The 18963-nt window shown below is 40.4% G+C and overlaps 1 protein-coding gene across 3 annotated transcripts in view; it reads left to right on the forward strand.

Moving 5' to 3' along the window:
* The window catches only part of sik2b (salt-inducible kinase 2b), a 45751-nt gene extending 35126 nt beyond the window's left edge, over window positions 1–10625 (forward strand). Inside the window, exons 10-16 of one of the 3 annotated variants that reach the window (XM_046862762.1) lie at window positions 1483–1714; window positions 2218–2487; window positions 5341–5501; window positions 7540–7641; window positions 8296–8384; window positions 8755–9306; window positions 9429–10625. In XM_046862762.1, the coding sequence (XP_046718718.1) occupies window positions 1483–1714; window positions 2218–2487; window positions 5341–5501; window positions 7540–7641; window positions 8296–8384; window positions 8755–9286 (1386 nt within the window). In that variant the 3' untranslated portion in view covers window positions 9287–9306; window positions 9429–10625. Of the gene's footprint in view, window positions 1–1482; window positions 1715–2217; window positions 2488–5340; window positions 5502–7539; window positions 7642–8295; window positions 8385–8754 lie in introns of all 3 variants that reach the window. The other 2 variants (XM_046862761.1, XM_046862763.1) reach the window with 2 other exon arrangements.
* Window positions 10626–18963: the final 8338 nt, after the last annotated feature.

Raw genomic sequence — 18963 nt, forward strand, 5'->3', positions numbered from 1 at the left:
TATTGAAAGCACTAAATAACTCCTCAGACCTAACAGTGAGTCCCTTATGGCAAGAATTGCATAATTTGTCCCATGACGACGATAATGATGACTGATCACGGATACCTCATGATGCATTCGTGGAGGGCGAGAGGGAGGGTCAGTGACTCGCCCTGTACTCGTTTTCCTCATTCAGTGTGTTGGGTAACAGCATTCCTGACCCAGTATGCTGCAGGAAACTGTGATCAGGAATCATACAAAGCTTCTCTCTCTCTCTCTCTCTCTCTCTCTCTCTCTCTCTCTCTCACTCACTCTCTCTTAACCAGCTTCAGGGCTTTGGTTTCCTTGGCAACACAGCCAGATGATCCATGCCAGTTACGGGTGTGTGTGTGTGTGTGTGTGTGTGTGTGTGTGTGTGTGTGTGTGCGCGCGCACGCGCACGCGCAACCAAAAGATTGCATGTCTTGGTTGATTCTGGCCTGAATAGACTTCTGACTGGCCTTTCAGCCAAAACACACTTCCTGTTCCTGCATTCCAGACTTCCACCCCACCCCCACTCCCACATTCACATAAATGAAGAGAGAGAGAGAGAAAGGAAGAAGGGCTTCCAGACATTTGTTTCCTTACTCAACCCCACAACAATGCATTAGCTCATGTCTTCCCAAATCTTCGGCTGTCAGCTCTAAGCTCATAATTCCACATAAATCGTGAAATGTGATTGGCCAGTGGTGTGTGTGTGTGTGTGTGTGTGTGTGTGTGATGGACAAGGACTAATGGTTATAATGAGTACGTCTTAAACGAGCGATGTGGGTGAAACATCACAACTTCCGGGTTTTCAAAAGCTACAGCTGAAGAAAATGGGTATAATTTTTAAAACAGATATGATGCAATACAATATAAAATATTGCATGTAGATACTAAGAAATGTTTTCGGATGCATGAAAAGTTTGTTTTGCTTTGCTGAAATTGAAGCTGAGTCAAGTAGGATAAGGCGGTAGTAGTAATGTGTAGAATTTGGTGATGTGATCCATCAAAATACTGAGCAACTCAATGAACAGTTTTGCATTTAAGCGTCCATCGTTGCACACCTTAACAATGATGGAACTGCAATGAATGGACATTTGGTGCCACCCAGATCAGAATGGGTTCCATTTTGAGTCTGGTTCCTCTGAAGGTTTCTTCCTTATGCCATCTCAGGGAGTTTTTCTTTGCCACAGTTGCCACCGGCTCCCACATTAGGAATAAACGTATAGGCACTAAACGTATAAATGTATTGATACTTTTTTATGAACTTTATCTCTAAAGCTATTTTGAGACAATTTTCATTGTTAAAAACAATGAAAGGGAAACTTACAAAAAAAAAATCAATGTTCATGGCTAATTAGATACATGTTCTATAAATGAAAACCTTTATGCTTTCTGTCATATCACATTTCAAGCCAAATCCATGTCGCAAAACCCATCACAGGGCACTTGTTCACGTTTTAATCTCGTTGCCTTCAGGTGGACGGCTGCATGCTGGACCCTCTGCCTCCGGTGGTTGTGCGGAAATCCAGCACGTCATCCCCTAGTAACATGATGGAGACGTCTATAGATGAAGGCATCGAGACGGAGGACCCGGACGCCGAAGAAGAAGCCGCGCACGCTTTCAACGCTTACCAGACGGCACGCTTTGGCCAGCGCAGACACACGCTGTCCGAGGTCACCAACCAACCCGGAGCGCTGAGCAGCGCAGGTCAGCTGATGTTCTGTATAACATGATTCAAATGTGGCTCTGAAGTGTCTTCGGTTTAGCCAGGATACTTGACTTTTTAATTTTTTTTACAATATGAGCAAAAATGTGTATAGCAGTTAATGTTATTTGATTCTTGTCTGAACTGTTACCCCAAAGATGAAGTCACACAATTGTATAGAATGTTTTCGGATGTGGTAGCATTAAATTATAACAGTAAATGGGAACTTAATGTGGACTGGAATGTTCATTAAGTGCATGCTTCAAAATAAAATAAAATAAACTAATTTTAATACAAAAAACAAAAAATCCACCACACTAATGGCGGAATATATATTTTATATTTATATTATATAGATTATATATATATATTTTTTTAAATAATGTGATAATGTGATATGTTGTGTAATTGGAAATGGGCCAAAAGTGTTCTATTAATATTTACTCTGTAAATCCACCAGGTGTTGAAGCATGGCTTTATATTGTATATCGTGAATGTTTTCTAGGGAAGCTGTTCTCATTGGGCAGCATGGACTCTGAGTACGACACGGGCTCGATGCACAGTGACCTGAGCCTGCTGGATGACGCGTCCCCCAATAACAAAGCGGTTCTAGCCAATGCGTCCATCAGCCGCGTGAATCCCCCCTTCATCAGCCGCGTGACTCTGCCCAACCCGGCCATGCACATGCTGAGCTCACAGAGGAGAGAAACTCACAACCGCTCACCCGTCAGCTTCCGCGAGGGACGTCGCGCATCCGATACCTCACTCACACAAGGTTGCCATTCCTACCTTTGTTCCCTCTTTCTTTTACTTGTTTTTACTTCTGTACACCACGGGGGAAAATATCCTGCCTTCAGGACCTCTAATAATACTCACATGTCATATATTGTAAAGCAGGCCCTTGATTTATACGTTTTTAAGATTCACACCTGATTCAGAAAACGACATCATTTCCTGCATACATTCCAGCCAGATGTGGTTCTTCCCCAAACTGACACCACAAAGTTGGAGGCACTCGGTTGTATAGAATGTCTTAGGATGCAGACCCGAACCTGTTGGAACATGAGAATGCTGAGAATGCCAGCTTTATAAAGATTTAGTTTACATAAGTGGAAGTGGAAGATCTTGAATGGCCTGCTATAGAGCACTTAACACTTCTGAACACCTTCTTGGTGAATTGAAATGCTGACTGCACCCCAGCTCTCTTCTCCTCCCTACATCAGTACCTGACATTACTAACACCCTTGTGGCTGAATGAGCACAAACCTTCCCAACCAAATAACATCACATGGGGACTAAATGGAATAGGATGTTGAAAATGCACATAGGAATCTTATGGCTCATAAACTTTTGTGCACGCAGTGTATTTTAAGAATATAAATACAACCCGCTAACGTGTCTCTTATAGTTTCTCTTATAGTTGGCCGACTTGACCATTTAAGACTTACTCAGAACATGTTTACAAAAAATCTTTCATAATGTATCACCTAAAAATTGTCTCCTGTGAAGTTTAAATTTCTTATATACCGTATTTTTCCGGACTATAAGCCGCTACTTTTTTCCCACGTTTGAACCCCGTGGCTTGAACAATTGAAGAGGCTAATTTATGGATTTGTCCTGGGTTTTTCCCGGTTTCACAAACTTCAAGCCAAAAAACTGAGCCTCGTAACATTGGACCAATGAAATTGCCGAACGGCTTCAGGTGAACCAATAAAACTTTTTATATTAAATCAGATGCGCTCCCACTGAATCGGGCCGCACCACATCATAAATATGGATGAGGTTCTTTTGATGTTTGACCTGCCGCTCACTCGGACTGGACATTTCAACAGGAAATGCGAATCATTCGTCACGCTGAAAACAACCGGGCATGAAAAAACACACTTCACCTGTGTTCTGAGCTGCACAGCATCGGGAGAAAAACTTCACCGGTGGTGATTTTTAAACGCACGGCAATGCCAAAAGATAAACTCCAGAGAGAATTGTTGTAAAAGGAAGGAGGAAGACAGTGAACAATGACTTTCTTGGTAGACTACTGTTTAGATACAAGCCGTGTAAAGTTCATTAGTTTTAGTGTAGACACCTGCAGCTTATTAATGTTCAAAATAAAAATCTTTGTCAAATTCAGTGGGTGCGCCTTATATATGGGTGCGCTTAATAGTCCGGAAATTACGGTATTAGTCCCCCGTTTATTGTAGTCGTTACGTGGCATAAAGCGTGATTTCCAACACAACCCAACGCGTTCTTAGTCTCGTGTAAATGTATGATGCGCACACCGTACAGTATTTTAGGTACACTTTTACTTGATTTTACAATTAATAATTATATTTTCATAAAAAAAAATTACCTTATTTTAACATAAAACTCAATAGCAAACAATTCACTAAGTAGATTTTTGCCGCGCTTTCGTAAAACAACACGACGTGTTCTTTGTCTCGGGTAAATATACGATGCACTGTAGGGTATTTTAGGTACACTTTTACGTCATTTTACCATTTTTTTATATTTTTTAATTAATAAATGACCTTATTTCTAAATAAAACTCAATAACAACAATGCGCTAGAAGTTTTTTTGCGATAAATCGGGACCATTCGCGAAGCAAAATAGTCGTGCGGCAAATTGAAAACCGCAATAAATCGAGGGACGACTGTACAGTCATTTAAATGTAATGGATTTGATGATGACCCATGTCCGTCATGTTTATAGCCCTTATGCTAACATGACGTTAAATCTCAATAAACAAACAATACAACCAGCTAACATCAGGCACACTGAATATGCATTATCTGAACCCTTCAACAAGATTAGTGAATAATGAATAAGAAGACATTTGGGATTCAGTCTTTTCCCGTACGCCGTTCAAATGAAAATATTTGAATGAGCTCATGTAGGAGTGACGGCTAAATCTCGTGTGCAATCGCGTGTGGATCTTTTACGACTTGCCTCAAGGACCAGTGCGCTGTTAAAAGGCAATCCAGCACTTTGTAGAGAGTAAATATTTCGTTCGTCATGAACGCTGGGAGCAGGTCTGAACTGGAGCGCCGTCGTACAAAGGCACTTTACAACACATGACTTGTCTGACTCAGCCCCCACCCCCCGAAGCCCATTCTGATCCTTATCTAAATAAAGGTGTTTAGTAGCACTTATATTCTCCTGCTTCCTCTCCTTGCCCTGCCACACCCTCCCCCTCCATTCCCCTAGATGGGCTGATGATTCATTGAGTGAATCAGAGGCAGTGCTCAAGCCTGGTCCCGTGTTGTCCCATTAAGCCCGCCTGTATAATTATCCTCGATCACTTCGGTGGCCAAAAATAACCGGAGAATATATTATCGAGTGCGCGTGCTGCTTCGTTTTAAAACCGTGGAGCAGTGAACAGACTCCGGAGCGGAGGCGCCGCGTGAACGCAGGACATCCTGAAATAACCCGGTTACCACTGCGACTCGGGTCACATGATCGAGCACTGACAAGTTGGCATAGGCTCGTGCTCTGTACATGAAAGCCTGACCTTCTGTTCTTATCCAGCCCCACCATGTAAATCAGAGATAAAGACAGTGACTCGTGTGATCCGCGATGCTTGTTTTGTCTCATCTTGCCTTCCTCTCCCTGTTTCGTTCCCTCTGCCTTTAGGTATGGTGGCATTTCGGCAGCATCTACAAAACCTGGCTCGCGCGAAAGGCATCCTGGAGCTCAACAAGGTTTATGAGCAGATGGGCTCCGGGGAGAATCCCTCACTAGGACCGTTCAGCCCTCAGACACACCCACACAACCCTCTGGATCCCTTACTGCAGGTCAGCACTCACTCTTTTACACTTGCATTGAAAGGTTTAAGCACTCGGACGTCAGTGGTGAAGAATAATAAGCCGCTGGATTGGCTCGAGTCTTTCTCACCGTTTTCCAGCTCTCTCACATTCTCGCTCTCCTCACACACACTTACGTAAGAGCCAAAGTAGAAGCAGCCAACTCCCGGTTGTTTACTGTCCGTCCCGAGCGCCCGGTGAATGCCGTCATTGTTGGTGTTAGAGGCTTCATACTGGAGGCCAGTGCCCACTGCTCCAAAAGCTATTCACTCCACACAGGGGTTGTTGGTTTGAGATTTTGTAGGAAATGAAAACAACAAGCAAACGTGTTTACTAATCCGACTGGGGGAAAGTCTACACGTGCGTGCCGCAACGCTTTCCCAAGGGAGGAAGGAAAGAAAGCGTCAAATCCAGGAATCCTTCAGTCAGAGGGTTTTTTTTTTTTATGCTGATTTCTTTTAATATGCTGAATCGTACAAAAGGTTGCACAAGATCACAATGAGATAATGTTGGCTATCCACCATGATGCACAATTTATTTTATTTTTGCCTTTTTTTGCATGTTGATTGTGCCATAAGGACTGCTGTGTAATTATAAGGACTGTCATGCCTGCCCCAAATATCTGTTATTAGGGGTGTAACGGTATACAAAATTCACGGTTTGGGACGTACCTCGGTTTTTAAGCCACGGTTTGGTTTAATTAAAAAAAAATGTAAAGTATAAAACTGCTTGTCGATTTTTTTTTTTCATTATTTATTTACTTTTTTTTTTTTTTACATCGTTTATTATTACCGTTTGTGAACATCAACAGTTTACATTTTTTAAAACCATTATAAAGAAAAAATCTATATCATTTTTTTTAATTGAGCAATCGATTAAATAGGCACCGATCAAATTTAACGCTGTCAAAATCGACACTTTAATAACGCGTTAAAGCATGAATTTTTTTATGAAATGTTAGCTCGTGAATAATGCAGCATGCATCTCTGATTAACCATTTTGATCAAAAATAGAAATAAATAAATACGAGGCGAAATTAAAACCTTCAACGCAACACGCGTTTATTCACAAGTCCTTTCTTTACTCAGCTATAAAAAAAGAATAAATCGGATAAACTCCCCTGAAAAATCTTTTTTTTTTTAATCACTAAACATTTGTTTTACTGATGCGCCAAGTCTCAAATCAAGCACCAAAATCCGGCAATTAAAACCGTCCGTGTGGAAACTTAGCGAAAGTTTCGTTTGGTGTCATGATGATTTACGTCATTTAAAACATCATGATTACTTTAAAACATTTACAAGTACATTTTGTCTTCATGCTCTATGTTGAGTCTGGTTTCACTACTAATAATAAACAAACATTTGCATAAAGCATCCATATTTGTCCATGCCCATGTTGATTATTAAAAACCTGAAAAGTATTAATTTAATGTACAGATAAACAGATAAAAATCTATCTATCTATCTATCTATCTATCTATCTATCTATCTATCTATCTATCTATCTCTCTCTCTCTCTCTATCTCTCTCTCTCTCTCTCTCTCTCTCTCTCTCTCTCTCTCTCTCTCTCTCTCTCTCTCTCTCTCTCTCTCTCTCTCTCTCTCTCTCTCTCTCTCTCTCTCTCTCTCTCTCTCTCTCTCTAGACAGACAGACAGACAGACAGACAGACAGACAGACCTAAACAGAAAATTCAATATAGCCATAATAAATCATAGTACATTGGATGCTTAAGTACATTTGAAGGCAAAAACCTTTGTACTTTTCTCATGTGAAAGTTTAAAGGGAGCACTTTTACCTTCTGTATCTCTACTTTTACTCAAGTATGAGTTATAATAATAATAATAAAATCAGTGGCATCCTGATGAGGATCCCTTTTCAGTTCAAGTTTTCTTTCTCCTGTCGTCTCAGGAAGGTTTGCGTGTAATTTTACATCCCGATTCCTGTGAATCCGCTGTGTCACATTTGCTGAGGTATGCAAATAGAACTGAACTGAACTGAATTGAATGTGTGTTTTGTGTGTATGGATGCAGGGAGGTGGATGTCATCAGCATGACATGGCCTTGTACTCAGGTGGCCCTTCAATGTCTAGGAGACAGAGTCTGGAGCCACAATATCCCTCACACAGGATACCGGTAATGCTGCAATATTTTACCACCATATGGACAATTTTTTATTGTGGGTTTTTTTTTTTTTCCCTCCCCCCAAAGTAATTTCCTGTTCGAGACAAACCGAAAACCTGTTTTGTTTTGTCTTTATTAGTGTGTAATAAAAGCTTAAAGGCATTTCTTGAACTAATATACATGGCTATGTAACTCAGATCTTACCACAGCTGGTCATATATCAGGTTTTTCTCAGTAAAAAAGTAAGCGATTTTCTTTATATGGTCACGATAAATCATTGTGACTGGTCTATTGCGTAGTCTATCGAAACACACGTTTTTAAACACGCATCCTCACACGTTCAGTTGCATCCATTGGCAGTTTAAAAGAGCTCATAAGCCTACACACATGTTTCAATAAGGTGGGAAACCAGAGACCCAGAGAAGAACCCTGAGATCATGCAATACTCCACATGGAGAGTAAGCCGTGCTCAGAACCGAGCCAATGTAATGCAGTAAACCTGTAATTAATGCTTCAAAAACTGTTTTGTACAAATAGGCTTTTTTTGTTCTTTTCTCAACACAGTCTAAATACTTATTTATACATTACATATGTTATGGATTTGATATAATAAAAACAAAACACAACCTCAAAATGGTTCCTCTAAAGCTTCTCGCTTTTCAACAGAAAGCGAACCTGATGGCAAGCCCCGGGAGCTGCCATATGTTCTGTAAAGAGACGCCTCGCAGCCTGGAACAGCAGCTGGCCGAGCACAGGTACGCACACTTTTCCACTTCAATCATGCATTTGGTGCGTTAGACCACTTTCTCTGGAACATTCATGCAATTAATTGGTGTTCAACCGAATCGTGAGGCAGCAGCCGAATGAATAAAATTGTGCACAAAAACCAGATCACCAGGCTTTCCAGTTTCAAGTCGAGTGTAGCAACAGATTAAGTGTCGATGGCCATCGTGAGATCATCACAGATGTAAAGAGTGGTTGTTTTGATCTACTAAAGCCTTCCAGGCTGGACATTCTCTATGACCCTCTTTTTTTTTTTTTTTTTTTACTTCGAATTGCATGAATGATCAGGTGTACACATGTTGCTAACAGACTGGTGAGTGAGTGTATAATAAAGTCTAATAGTCTGTGTCCCCCCAGGTTGCAGCAGAAGAGACTGTATCTTCAGAAGCAGTCTCAAATGCAGGCATATTTTAACCAGATGCACATAGTGGACGGGTCGTATGCATCTTGCACACCAATAAGCCACCAGGACTCTCAGGCTCAGAGCGCGATTTCACACCAGCAGCTAAATACACAGCCTTATAGTCCCATGATGGAGCCTGGCAGCGACGCCCTGACATATGATCCCTACCTGCGTCATTACCCCCACCTGCAGCACTCCGCTCTTGCCCCTGGTATACCCCCCCAGCTGCAGAGTCAGCAGCCCTACAGCTTCCAATCGCATGAGCCAGGCCTTTGCCAGCTGGGTGAGGTTCTGTACCAGGAACCCCACGATCCCCCGCTAGAACCCGGTCAGCCTCCTCCTCTATGCGCAGAAGCACGGGTGCCAAATCCAGTACCGGGGTACGAAGGCCTCAAAGTGGCAGACGCTTTTGCAGACAGTGAGATGATGGAGACGGTGGACTCCCAGCATGGCTTCGTGCTGGTCAAGTAGACCCCAATCGATTGCGAGCGGTACACAGTATTACCTGATGATTTTGGAGAATGGAGAAAAAAGGATCCAGGTGACCAAGTAAAAAAATTGAACTTTTCCGGTCGTTATTCTTTCGTTTTTTTTCCAACCTGAATCCCTCCAGAACTCCGCGGCGTCCACCCAAGAAAAAAGTGATGGGAGCTGGATGTTGGTGGAACTGTGAAGGCTCTCTCGTTATCCTGGACTGACGGACGGCCACGTGGGAGGTTTTGTGTAGCGATACCCGGCAGAGATACACCGAGTGGAGCCCGGGCGAGAACTCCAGCCATGTTTGGTATTGACATAGAACCGTTTCGCTCTCGTCACCTTTTTAGTTTCGCGGATCGTCTAAGAGGACGAAACCCGATACGCACGCTTGTAAAGTGCAGTGTTAGAAGTCCTACAGCAATACCGAAGCAATAGAATCATGCTGGATCGAACAAAGCCATACTTCGGGGGAACAAGGGTGCAGTTCAGACATTGGGTCGGCGGATCAAACGACTCGCCCGGTGTCGCAGCCCACTTTTGGTTTCATCCCGCGATCCGTCAGTGGACGTTCTATGTATCCTGTAGTATCATTACTTGCTGGTAGAAACGGCGCAGAAATGAACTCGCCACTGTTTTATTACAGCAAAGATGCAACAGCAGATGAATCACAAGATATCCTTCTTATGCTGTCGATTAACAGGGAGGAGCCGCAGGACTTTACCTTCTGGCTATGTCGCCCCCCCCCCGAGCGCAGTGTTTTCCATTGAACTCCTCCATTTGCGATAGACACTACACGGAGATCAGAAGGACGGTGTTTGTAGAAAAGGTTTCAGTGGAAAATTGTAGTCATTTAACACTGGATTGTGGCCAACAGATCATTCATTGTTTTTTCAGCACTCAGCAAATCTACTTGAATAGGATACGTAATTACCGAAATCTGTTATATAGGAAAAAGAAGAAGAACTGTTCTTTCCATCATAATCATGAAGCACTTTTTTTGTGATTTTTGTTTGGGGGGGGGGTTTCCCTCCCAAGGAAGCAAAAGGAAATGTAGCGAATGTGGATGTAGCAGTCCAACCTGCTCGTTTAGTCCTGTCAACCAAAACGCAATAGACTTCCAATCCCGATCTAGCCAGGAATCTAACGCTTCACTCAGTGCTTCGTTGTACGCTTTGTGTATGAATTAGAGGCAAAGGCACCATTGAAGAGCTTTCACAACAATAAGGATTCCTTTTTAGCGCGATAGTGTTCGGTGTGCCTTTTCTTTATTCTTTTAAAATTGAGAATTTTTTTTTTTTGCAGGTCTGGTAGAAATAAAAGGATTTAAATAGAACCATTTTTTTCTTTAAAAGGTACAAAAAAAATTCAATTTAAAAAAAAAAAAAAAAAAAAAAATACAAAGTCCCCTAAGTTTCCCTCTACAAGGCCACCCTGTGAAAGTTTTGGCTCTTTTTTTGTTATTAGACAGTGATTTTATTTGTCAATCCGTATACACATTGGGGGTTGGGGGGGGGGGCAGAATTAAAGAGCAATATTTGTTATGAATAATGATTAAAGAAATATAAATGTGTTACAGTATCTTAATCACATTTTTCCAAGTACCATATATCATTCTTTAGAGATCCAGTTCTACATCGTTGTGACCACACATAAGCTAACTTGCAGCTGAGATTAAAAAGAAAAAAGTTTGTGAACAAGTGTTGTGTGTGTTTAAATATTAAAGCGCGAGCGGACGATCCGAGGTTGAGTCTGGGAAAGATTTTTAAATTCGCTCATTCGTCAGGAAAAGGAATTAGATCTCCATTATTTAGCTTCATTGATGCTTCTTTGATGCATCTTTTCGAAATGATTTTATTTGAAGGACCGTGCGGGCAGTACGTTTTGGAGACGAGGTGAGAGAGGAGCGATTGAGATGGTTGGGTCATGAGGAAGTCGAAGGAGAGGAGGTTTATGGATGTGATGAGGGAAGACATGCAGGTAGTTGAACTTTTAATACTTCAGTCAAAAGCAAGTACTTGGGTTCAGTTAGAACTGTAAAGGGAGTCTGCATTGAAGTTTGTATTGAAGTGGAAGATGAGTGGGCTACAAATGTGAGGGTTTAAATCCCCTCACAGTAGGACTGTTTTTTTTTTTTTCTCCTGTACCCAATTGTTTTATATTTTAGTTTAAACCATGCTGTCTATTTGTCTGACCTTTAGTTACTTCTAATTCCCAAATAATAAACAAACTACTCTTTAAGTCACTGTGACCGTAAGCACGATTGAATGAATCTAGTAAATGCGTTGCTAAAAAAAAAAACAATCCAGTACACTCCATGTTATATTTTTTCTAAGTTGCTTTGGAGCGTTTCTCAGATCAGATATGAAATTCTCAAAACTACTCGTTCGACCGCCACGAAACGTTGTCACTTGTGCACATCATGAAAACATTCGAACAAATTGCGACTCGATTGTTTACGATTGTCTGCTGTTTCCTACATTATTAAATGTCTTGTCATGTTGATCGAAAGATATTATACTGGTTCTCACCTGAATATTCTTAACCTCTAAAACATCCAGGCATTCGTTTAGTGCATAAGCTGTTGAATGGTTAAACCAGTTTTCATAATCTGTCGAGTTTAAACATTTTTGTAAATGTGTCTTGAATCGTGCAGATTTCACTAACGAAGGGCGAGTGTACGGCGTCGGATCGACCGCTGATCAAATAGTTCTCTAAAACCGGTAAAAGGCGAATCTTGTGAACCTTCAATGGACGAGTACATACGATCTGAACAAAACGCCCAATTACAGTGTCTGAAAATGGATGAACAACCAGGAAACGAACGAATGAACACCAGCACAGTAGAGGAAAAGTGCAACTCCTGTCTGGTCTCTTGCAAACCAACACTCCACAAAGAGTAATGTGTACATTTGCGCTGTTCAAAATGAGATTTTCAGTCGGCGTAATCCAAACTGTAGTTTCCATCAGAAAATACCGGAAGCATTCGGTCGTACCGACGACGTGACGAAACATTCTGACCATCTTGTTTTTACACAATAACAGAAGGACTCGTCATTCTAGTGCCTTCGATGTGTTTGTTGTCGAAAAAATTATTTTCGAGAGATGAACTGAGGATTTTGAGGAAAGTACGGGTTTTCGCGAGTAATCCGATGTGTCGTTTCTACAAATTGTTTTGTAAAAAGCACTCGCTGCTTTAGAAATGCAATAATCCCCCGTTTAACGCGGTTTTACTTCCAAAACCGGCATAAACGAACGCCGCCCCAAAAATGCTATTTTTTTTTTTTATTGTTTAAGCCGTGATCTATCCTCCAACACACTTTAAACACACAGAAAACTTTTGCAAGAATATAGCGAGATGAATATTGTGTAAAAAAAAGTGTGTGTGTGTGTGTGTGTATATATGTATATATATATATATATATATATATATATATATATATATATATATATATATATATATATATATATATATATATACACACACACACCATACAGTATACAGTTCCAGTAGCCTATGCATAGATTTACTTTCTTGACTGTATTAATTTACTTCATTTTATAATTCATAATTATATCTGTATTAATAAATGTCATTATTTCTACATAAAACTCCATAAAAACGCTTCTCTGTAAGTTACTTGGTCTACCGTGCTTCCGCCATAACCAAACTAATGAGTTATGTGAAAAACACAATTCCGCGATAAACCGGGGGGCGCCATATTCGAACAAAAGGGGGGGGGGGATGTTAAGGATGATCAAAGAAATGCTCCATAGCAACTGAAACAAACTGTTGGCGCTCAAGTAGAAGTGGACCACCAATGTTAGGGTTTTAAATCTCCACACAACAGGGCAATTTTTCAAATTGTGGCTGGTCCCTGCTCACTTACACAGTCTGATATTTAGTTTGAACCATCCTGCTCTATTTGTTTAACATTTAGTTGGTTGTAATTCACAAATGATAAACAAACCACTCTGACCCGACTACGATTGAATAAATCTTGCTAAAAAGCCGGTACACTCCCATGTTAATGAACATCTCTCTTTGTTTTTTTTTTCCTCAGCAACTCTTGACTGCTAGTGTAAAAAAAAAAATCAAAATCAAAACCCAGCCACTCCTGCAGCTCTTGTTTCTATTCCAGAGGGTCCCTGATCTATTTCACAAATCACAACATCAATCCAGCATGAATTCATCGGGACGTTCAGAAATGATGGCAAAGGTTTTAGTGCATTACTGAGATAAAGTCAGTAAGCAGTGAGGCAAAAGTCACATCTCTGGGCCGTGTTCCAGACGAGCCCCCCAAAAAAAAGAAAGAAAACACAAACTGGAGATGAGAAACATGTTGTTATTCGTTTTTATTGCCTTTATTTTGAACATCTTGCACTCGGAGGTCAAATCGCTGTTCAGTAGCACTGAAGCGAGTGCTTCTGTACCGGCAAATACATCGAGATTTTTGAGATCGTGTTTGTACTGCGTGTCTTCGCGAGTCCTCGTGAGATCGGTTTGATATGTTGTCCTGCCTGTGAGCAGAACTGTGCGAAAGTCCTAAGAGGTCATACATTCAAATAGCTTTTTCTTTCTTTGTTTTCTCATTATTGCAACCTAATTTTCTTGTGATCTCGACATTAGAGAGATGTTTTCCCGATTTCATTTTCTCCACGATGTTGCTGCATCTAGAACATTCCTCGTGATCAGTAGTTAAGAACTTGCTCTTATGTCGACCGCACCAAAAATTTAAGCACCGATCACGAGGAAACGGTGTTTGTCAAGATCGCAGGAAAATCAAGTCGTGATCACGAGAAAACGAGAAAGAAATATAATTCTGCCATAGAACTGTGACCGTTTACTTCGGAGTACTGAGGTCTTGGCGCGGTTATTGAGGCACTGATCAACGTTTTAAAGGTGTTTGTTAACTCAAGATTTGACTTTTGGAAGAGCGGAACTAGTTTTCCAATGAAAAGATTCATGAATTAATCACCTCTTATATATGAGGAAACATTTCGATCTGGATGGGCATGGGCTCTTCTAGGACTTGCTGAATGAAAGTTGAAATTGATTGAAATAGACAATGTCCTTTATAGCCTGGTTGCCAGCTCTCGACCCGCTGAACAGTTATGGGAGAGTTAATTTGGAATAAAACATGGAAATTGCTGCCTATGGTCGTTCCACATACACAAACACATGACAAAAAAAAAGCACATTACTCCTTGGTAATGCAAAGCTCCAACGATGATTCATTCAAATGTTCATCTATCATAAGGTTTATCACTGGCATGGTTACGGCGGAATAACTCGACTGAATTAAGGTGAGTCCAGCGTTTATTTTAGGTGCATACAACACTGGACCAACACGGGCTAGGGATGGGCGATACCAATCTTTTTTTATTATTGCCGATATCGATACTTCTATGAAATATATATAAAACAGTTTAAGAAAATCTTTTTTTTTTTTTAAGTCCAGTTGAAATATTTATACTCAAATGCAGTGTAATATTCTGTCCCACATGTAATACGGTAATATCTTCATATCTGAAACAACCTGTATGGTATAAAGTATGGGGTGTTTTACTTTTAGACGCTTCATCATATTTGTGGTATTGCCACAGTGGCGTATTGTTTTGGTTGAGCGGAAGATGATATAGTTCCCGTCGACGTTCTTATTTAAATATTATAAATATTTATATACTAAACGGCATAAAAATATTAAAATATTCTAAAAAACAGCATCGATACTTCAATTGAAGATTTGATCCGCCCATCCCTAAGAAGCACTTCTAATTAACATGCGTGGCCAGGTCGATTTACTCTACCTCTGTTTGGCAAGAAGCACTTTTGTTTAACAATGTACATAGACCCAAAGCAGTTATACAGAAATAAATAGAAATTACGAATATACAGAGTCAAAAACTAGTCCCTATCACTTTATCCCTGAGGATCAAGCTGGTGGCGACAAGGGCAAGGAAAAACTCCCAGAATTGGTACAAAAAGAAACCTTTCCCCTCCTCATCTGGGTGAAACCAAATGTCCATTCATTACAGTTCCATTATTATGTATGTAGGTGTATGGTAATTGTAATCCTAAGCCATTGTAGCAGTGTGTTCATATTAAATAAAGTCAAAATCCATCGTCGTAGTTCTTGAGTAACCTCTTCATCGATCTTCAGGCTGTTCATGTACACTCATTCTAATGATCTTGAATTGAAGATCCTCCCAGAGACAGAGCATCAGGACGAATAACGTGGGTCCTGAACGAAGAACCCCGTAACAACCCTGCCAATGAAATCTGGGCCCACATTCACACCAATCTTTACCGACTAAACGATTGGCATTAGGCAGTAAGTGGATTTTAAGGTAGCTGGAATTCTAGTGGCTAGTGGGGAGCCTGGCAGAATTGTTCATTTGAAACCTCAGCCACTGTTCTGTAGGTAACAGTGAAGTTGTGATCTCCCTTGAGCTTTCATCTTGCTTGATGTGCTCAGCGATCAGCACTGCGGGGGGTCAACAACTACAACCATTGTTTCCAAAACAAATCACTCGCAGCCCAATGAATAGCCTCCACCCGCAGGCCCAAGCTATTCCTGGCTACTCCAGTGGCACCCAGTGGTATATTCTAATTAAACAAGCAAATGATCTTGAATCCGAAGAGCCTTATAGAAATTTTGGTGCCGTTCATTAACACTACTCTGATTTAACGTCCCACTGAGTCCCAACTGCACCGTGTCCACAGCAGCATTTCACTATACGAAGTATTTAACAAGAGCAGGATTCCACTCCGCTGGTTTACATGCTTACGCTGCAAGAAGCTTTATCTCTCTCTCTCTCGTTCTCTCTCCGTCCTTCATCGACCTCCACACGCCATTCTCCAGCCACACCGGTAATTAATCTTACATCAGCTGTCTCACCATGGCAACAGGCCAGCATGTAACCAAACCAGCTGGCACACTTTTACCATGGCACGAAAGAAGCGTGTCAGACGGATCGTGCCAGATGTACAACGAGATGAGCTCCAAACCTTAATGTCAACCTCAAAGAAATAGGAAAGGATTTGACAACACAGGGATAAACTCTATGTAAAAGCCAATTGAATGACAGTTTCAGAAAGGAATATGTGATGGGAGGTGGCATGTCCATGTTACAAGACGCTTGGGACGGGGGGGAAGCTGGGTAACGTTGGAATGTGTAGACAGAGCTGTCTTTATCGCATCAGATTAATGACAGGAAGGAGGGAGAAACCTGGATAAATACACTGTCCTGTCATTTATCATACTGTGAGCAGCAAAGAGAGACAATTCCAAAGAGAGTTAACATTCTGGCACAATAAATGGTTGTCCAATCAGTCCTAAGATGAAAACATCAACGCATAAGATTTTATCACGACACAGTCCACAACTAGCACAATGCGGAAAGGGTAAATAACCGTGTGACACAAAGTGGAGCGTCGCTGCTCTTCCAAGTGCATTAAAATGGTATAATGCTGTTAACCATCGATCAAGTGCTTTAACCATGATTATTTCCGTGGATGGATAAAAAAAAAAAAAACAAAGGTTCATTTTGTAGGTAATTTGCATATTAGGGCATAAAAGTTAATGTGATTAATCGATTTAAAAGTGTGCATTGAACACAAGTTGGCAATTGTATCGCAATGCATCGTTCACATATTTGCATCAGTAAAGCTGATGGATATATAAATAGTATATGTGCAATTCTTATATGATTTCTCTTCATTTAATTGAATCTCAAGCGTGTTCTCTCAGCACCACTGTGAATCACTGTTGTGAGTATGACGCGTCAACACTATGGAGAGTTCATAGAATAGAGATTAACATGGCAGAGGTAGAGCTGCATCTTCCTGGAGACAGAACAGGAAAAGACAATCTTTTTTGGGGGCGTGTTTGTGGAAGGGCCATGCGTTAGAAGTCAGAAGGCGCTATCTACGATTTGCTGTCTGTCTGAACCGAAGAAAATAAAAGCGAACTTTCTGTACCATATTAAATCGCAGAGCGTATTTATTCCGTTGTATCCTATTGCATTGGATCACAAATAAAAAAAAAAAACGGATCACAGTGCACTGTAATAGGGGTGAATCGTATCGTAGGCTATGCTATTCATTAAAACTCGTTCAAATAGATCAAGTGTGTGTTTGTGTAAGATTAAAACAGATTGTGTGCACATCTCGAACTAGAATCTACTAAATAATAAGGTTGTTTGTGTTAAAATCTTGTGTTAACATTTTATCTTTTCTCCAGTTATTCAAATTCCTCTTCAGCCCTGGGACATTTACCACAATCACCATATCAGTGGCACGACACAAACGTTTATCTCATGCGACTGCATCTTCATGTTACTATGGTTACAGTTGCTCATTATGAAGCACATTAATATATAACAGTGATTAAACTGACCTTGTTTAGCGGTTTAAACACACCTTCCAGCCAATCAGAATTGAGCATTCATGCAGACCATTGTATCAGAAAGAAAGCATGGTAAATCAAAGTTTTGCCACAGCTATTGTGACCGTGTCACACTTCAGCGAGCATATTATTATTCATAGGCACCTAATCCCAATACGCTTGCAGTCGACGCCAAGACCTTCTTGCCCAAAATACTTGGACATATTTACCCTTTAATACAGGACATATCCTAGTTTTTCTTTTCCATTAAAGGTATTAACAAGTTCACCAAAACCAATTCATTCTTATTGTAGGGTTATTCAACAGGAACCAACTGGATCTGCATTGCTTTTCTATCCAACATCAGCAAGGTTTTAAACGTCTGAAAATAGTGACTAGCTCAACATTCCCAGTAGACACGTTAGTGGGGAGGCAGTGACCACCTCCTTGCATATAATAGATCATTTCTTACAAACATTATACCAAAACACAGTGCAATAAATGAGTATTCCCAAAAGCACAGCAAGAAAAAGGGCCGGTACTTGTATGGTATTCGGAACACTGGGGGAGAGAGAGAGCTGTTAATCTTTCTGTATTTATTTGGTGATCTGGTATGAAGTCAGTATACAATAGCAAACTGCATTTCTGTCTATGTGTCTATACTTGATATGTTTAATGGCAGTCTAATAACATTCCTCCCAGAAATTGTGTCATGGTCATATTTCACGTTCCTGCTCCATCCGCTTCGCAAAAGATCAGATCGTTTGCTTAATGTTGATATATCGTGGAAAAAAATACGAGTTCTAAAAAAAAAAAAAATTTGAAAAATATTTTAAAAGGAGACAGAAGGATGTGTCTCAACTAAATAAAGCAGTTGTTCTTAAGACTAATGTACGTGTATACATACAATAAATATACAGTAATTTATATTTTTTATATACTGTATATAAAATATATAAATTTACTTCTCAAATAGGAAAAAAATAATTAAGCTTGTGCTTTGGCCTATTTATATATAAAAAAAATTTAATAAATAAAAAAATCACCCTATTCACAAAATCGGTTACGTCACTCAAAAATGTTTATCTTTTACCGAGGAAGACAATCTGGATGAGCTCAAATGAAAATATTGCGAAACATATAAAAAAAAAAAAGGCGTCAAAATTTTATCTTCAACTGCTTACAAAAGTCTGAGGAAATTTATACTTAACCTGTAGTTTATCAAACGTCATCAGATGTTTGTTAAATAGATCATATGTCCTGTAAATACCTGCATGAGCCCAG

This window comes from Silurus meridionalis, chromosome 12, assembly GCF_014805685.1.
Source record: "Silurus meridionalis isolate SWU-2019-XX chromosome 12, ASM1480568v1, whole genome shotgun sequence".
NCBI lineage: Eukaryota > Metazoa > Chordata > Actinopteri > Siluriformes > Siluridae > Silurus > Silurus meridionalis.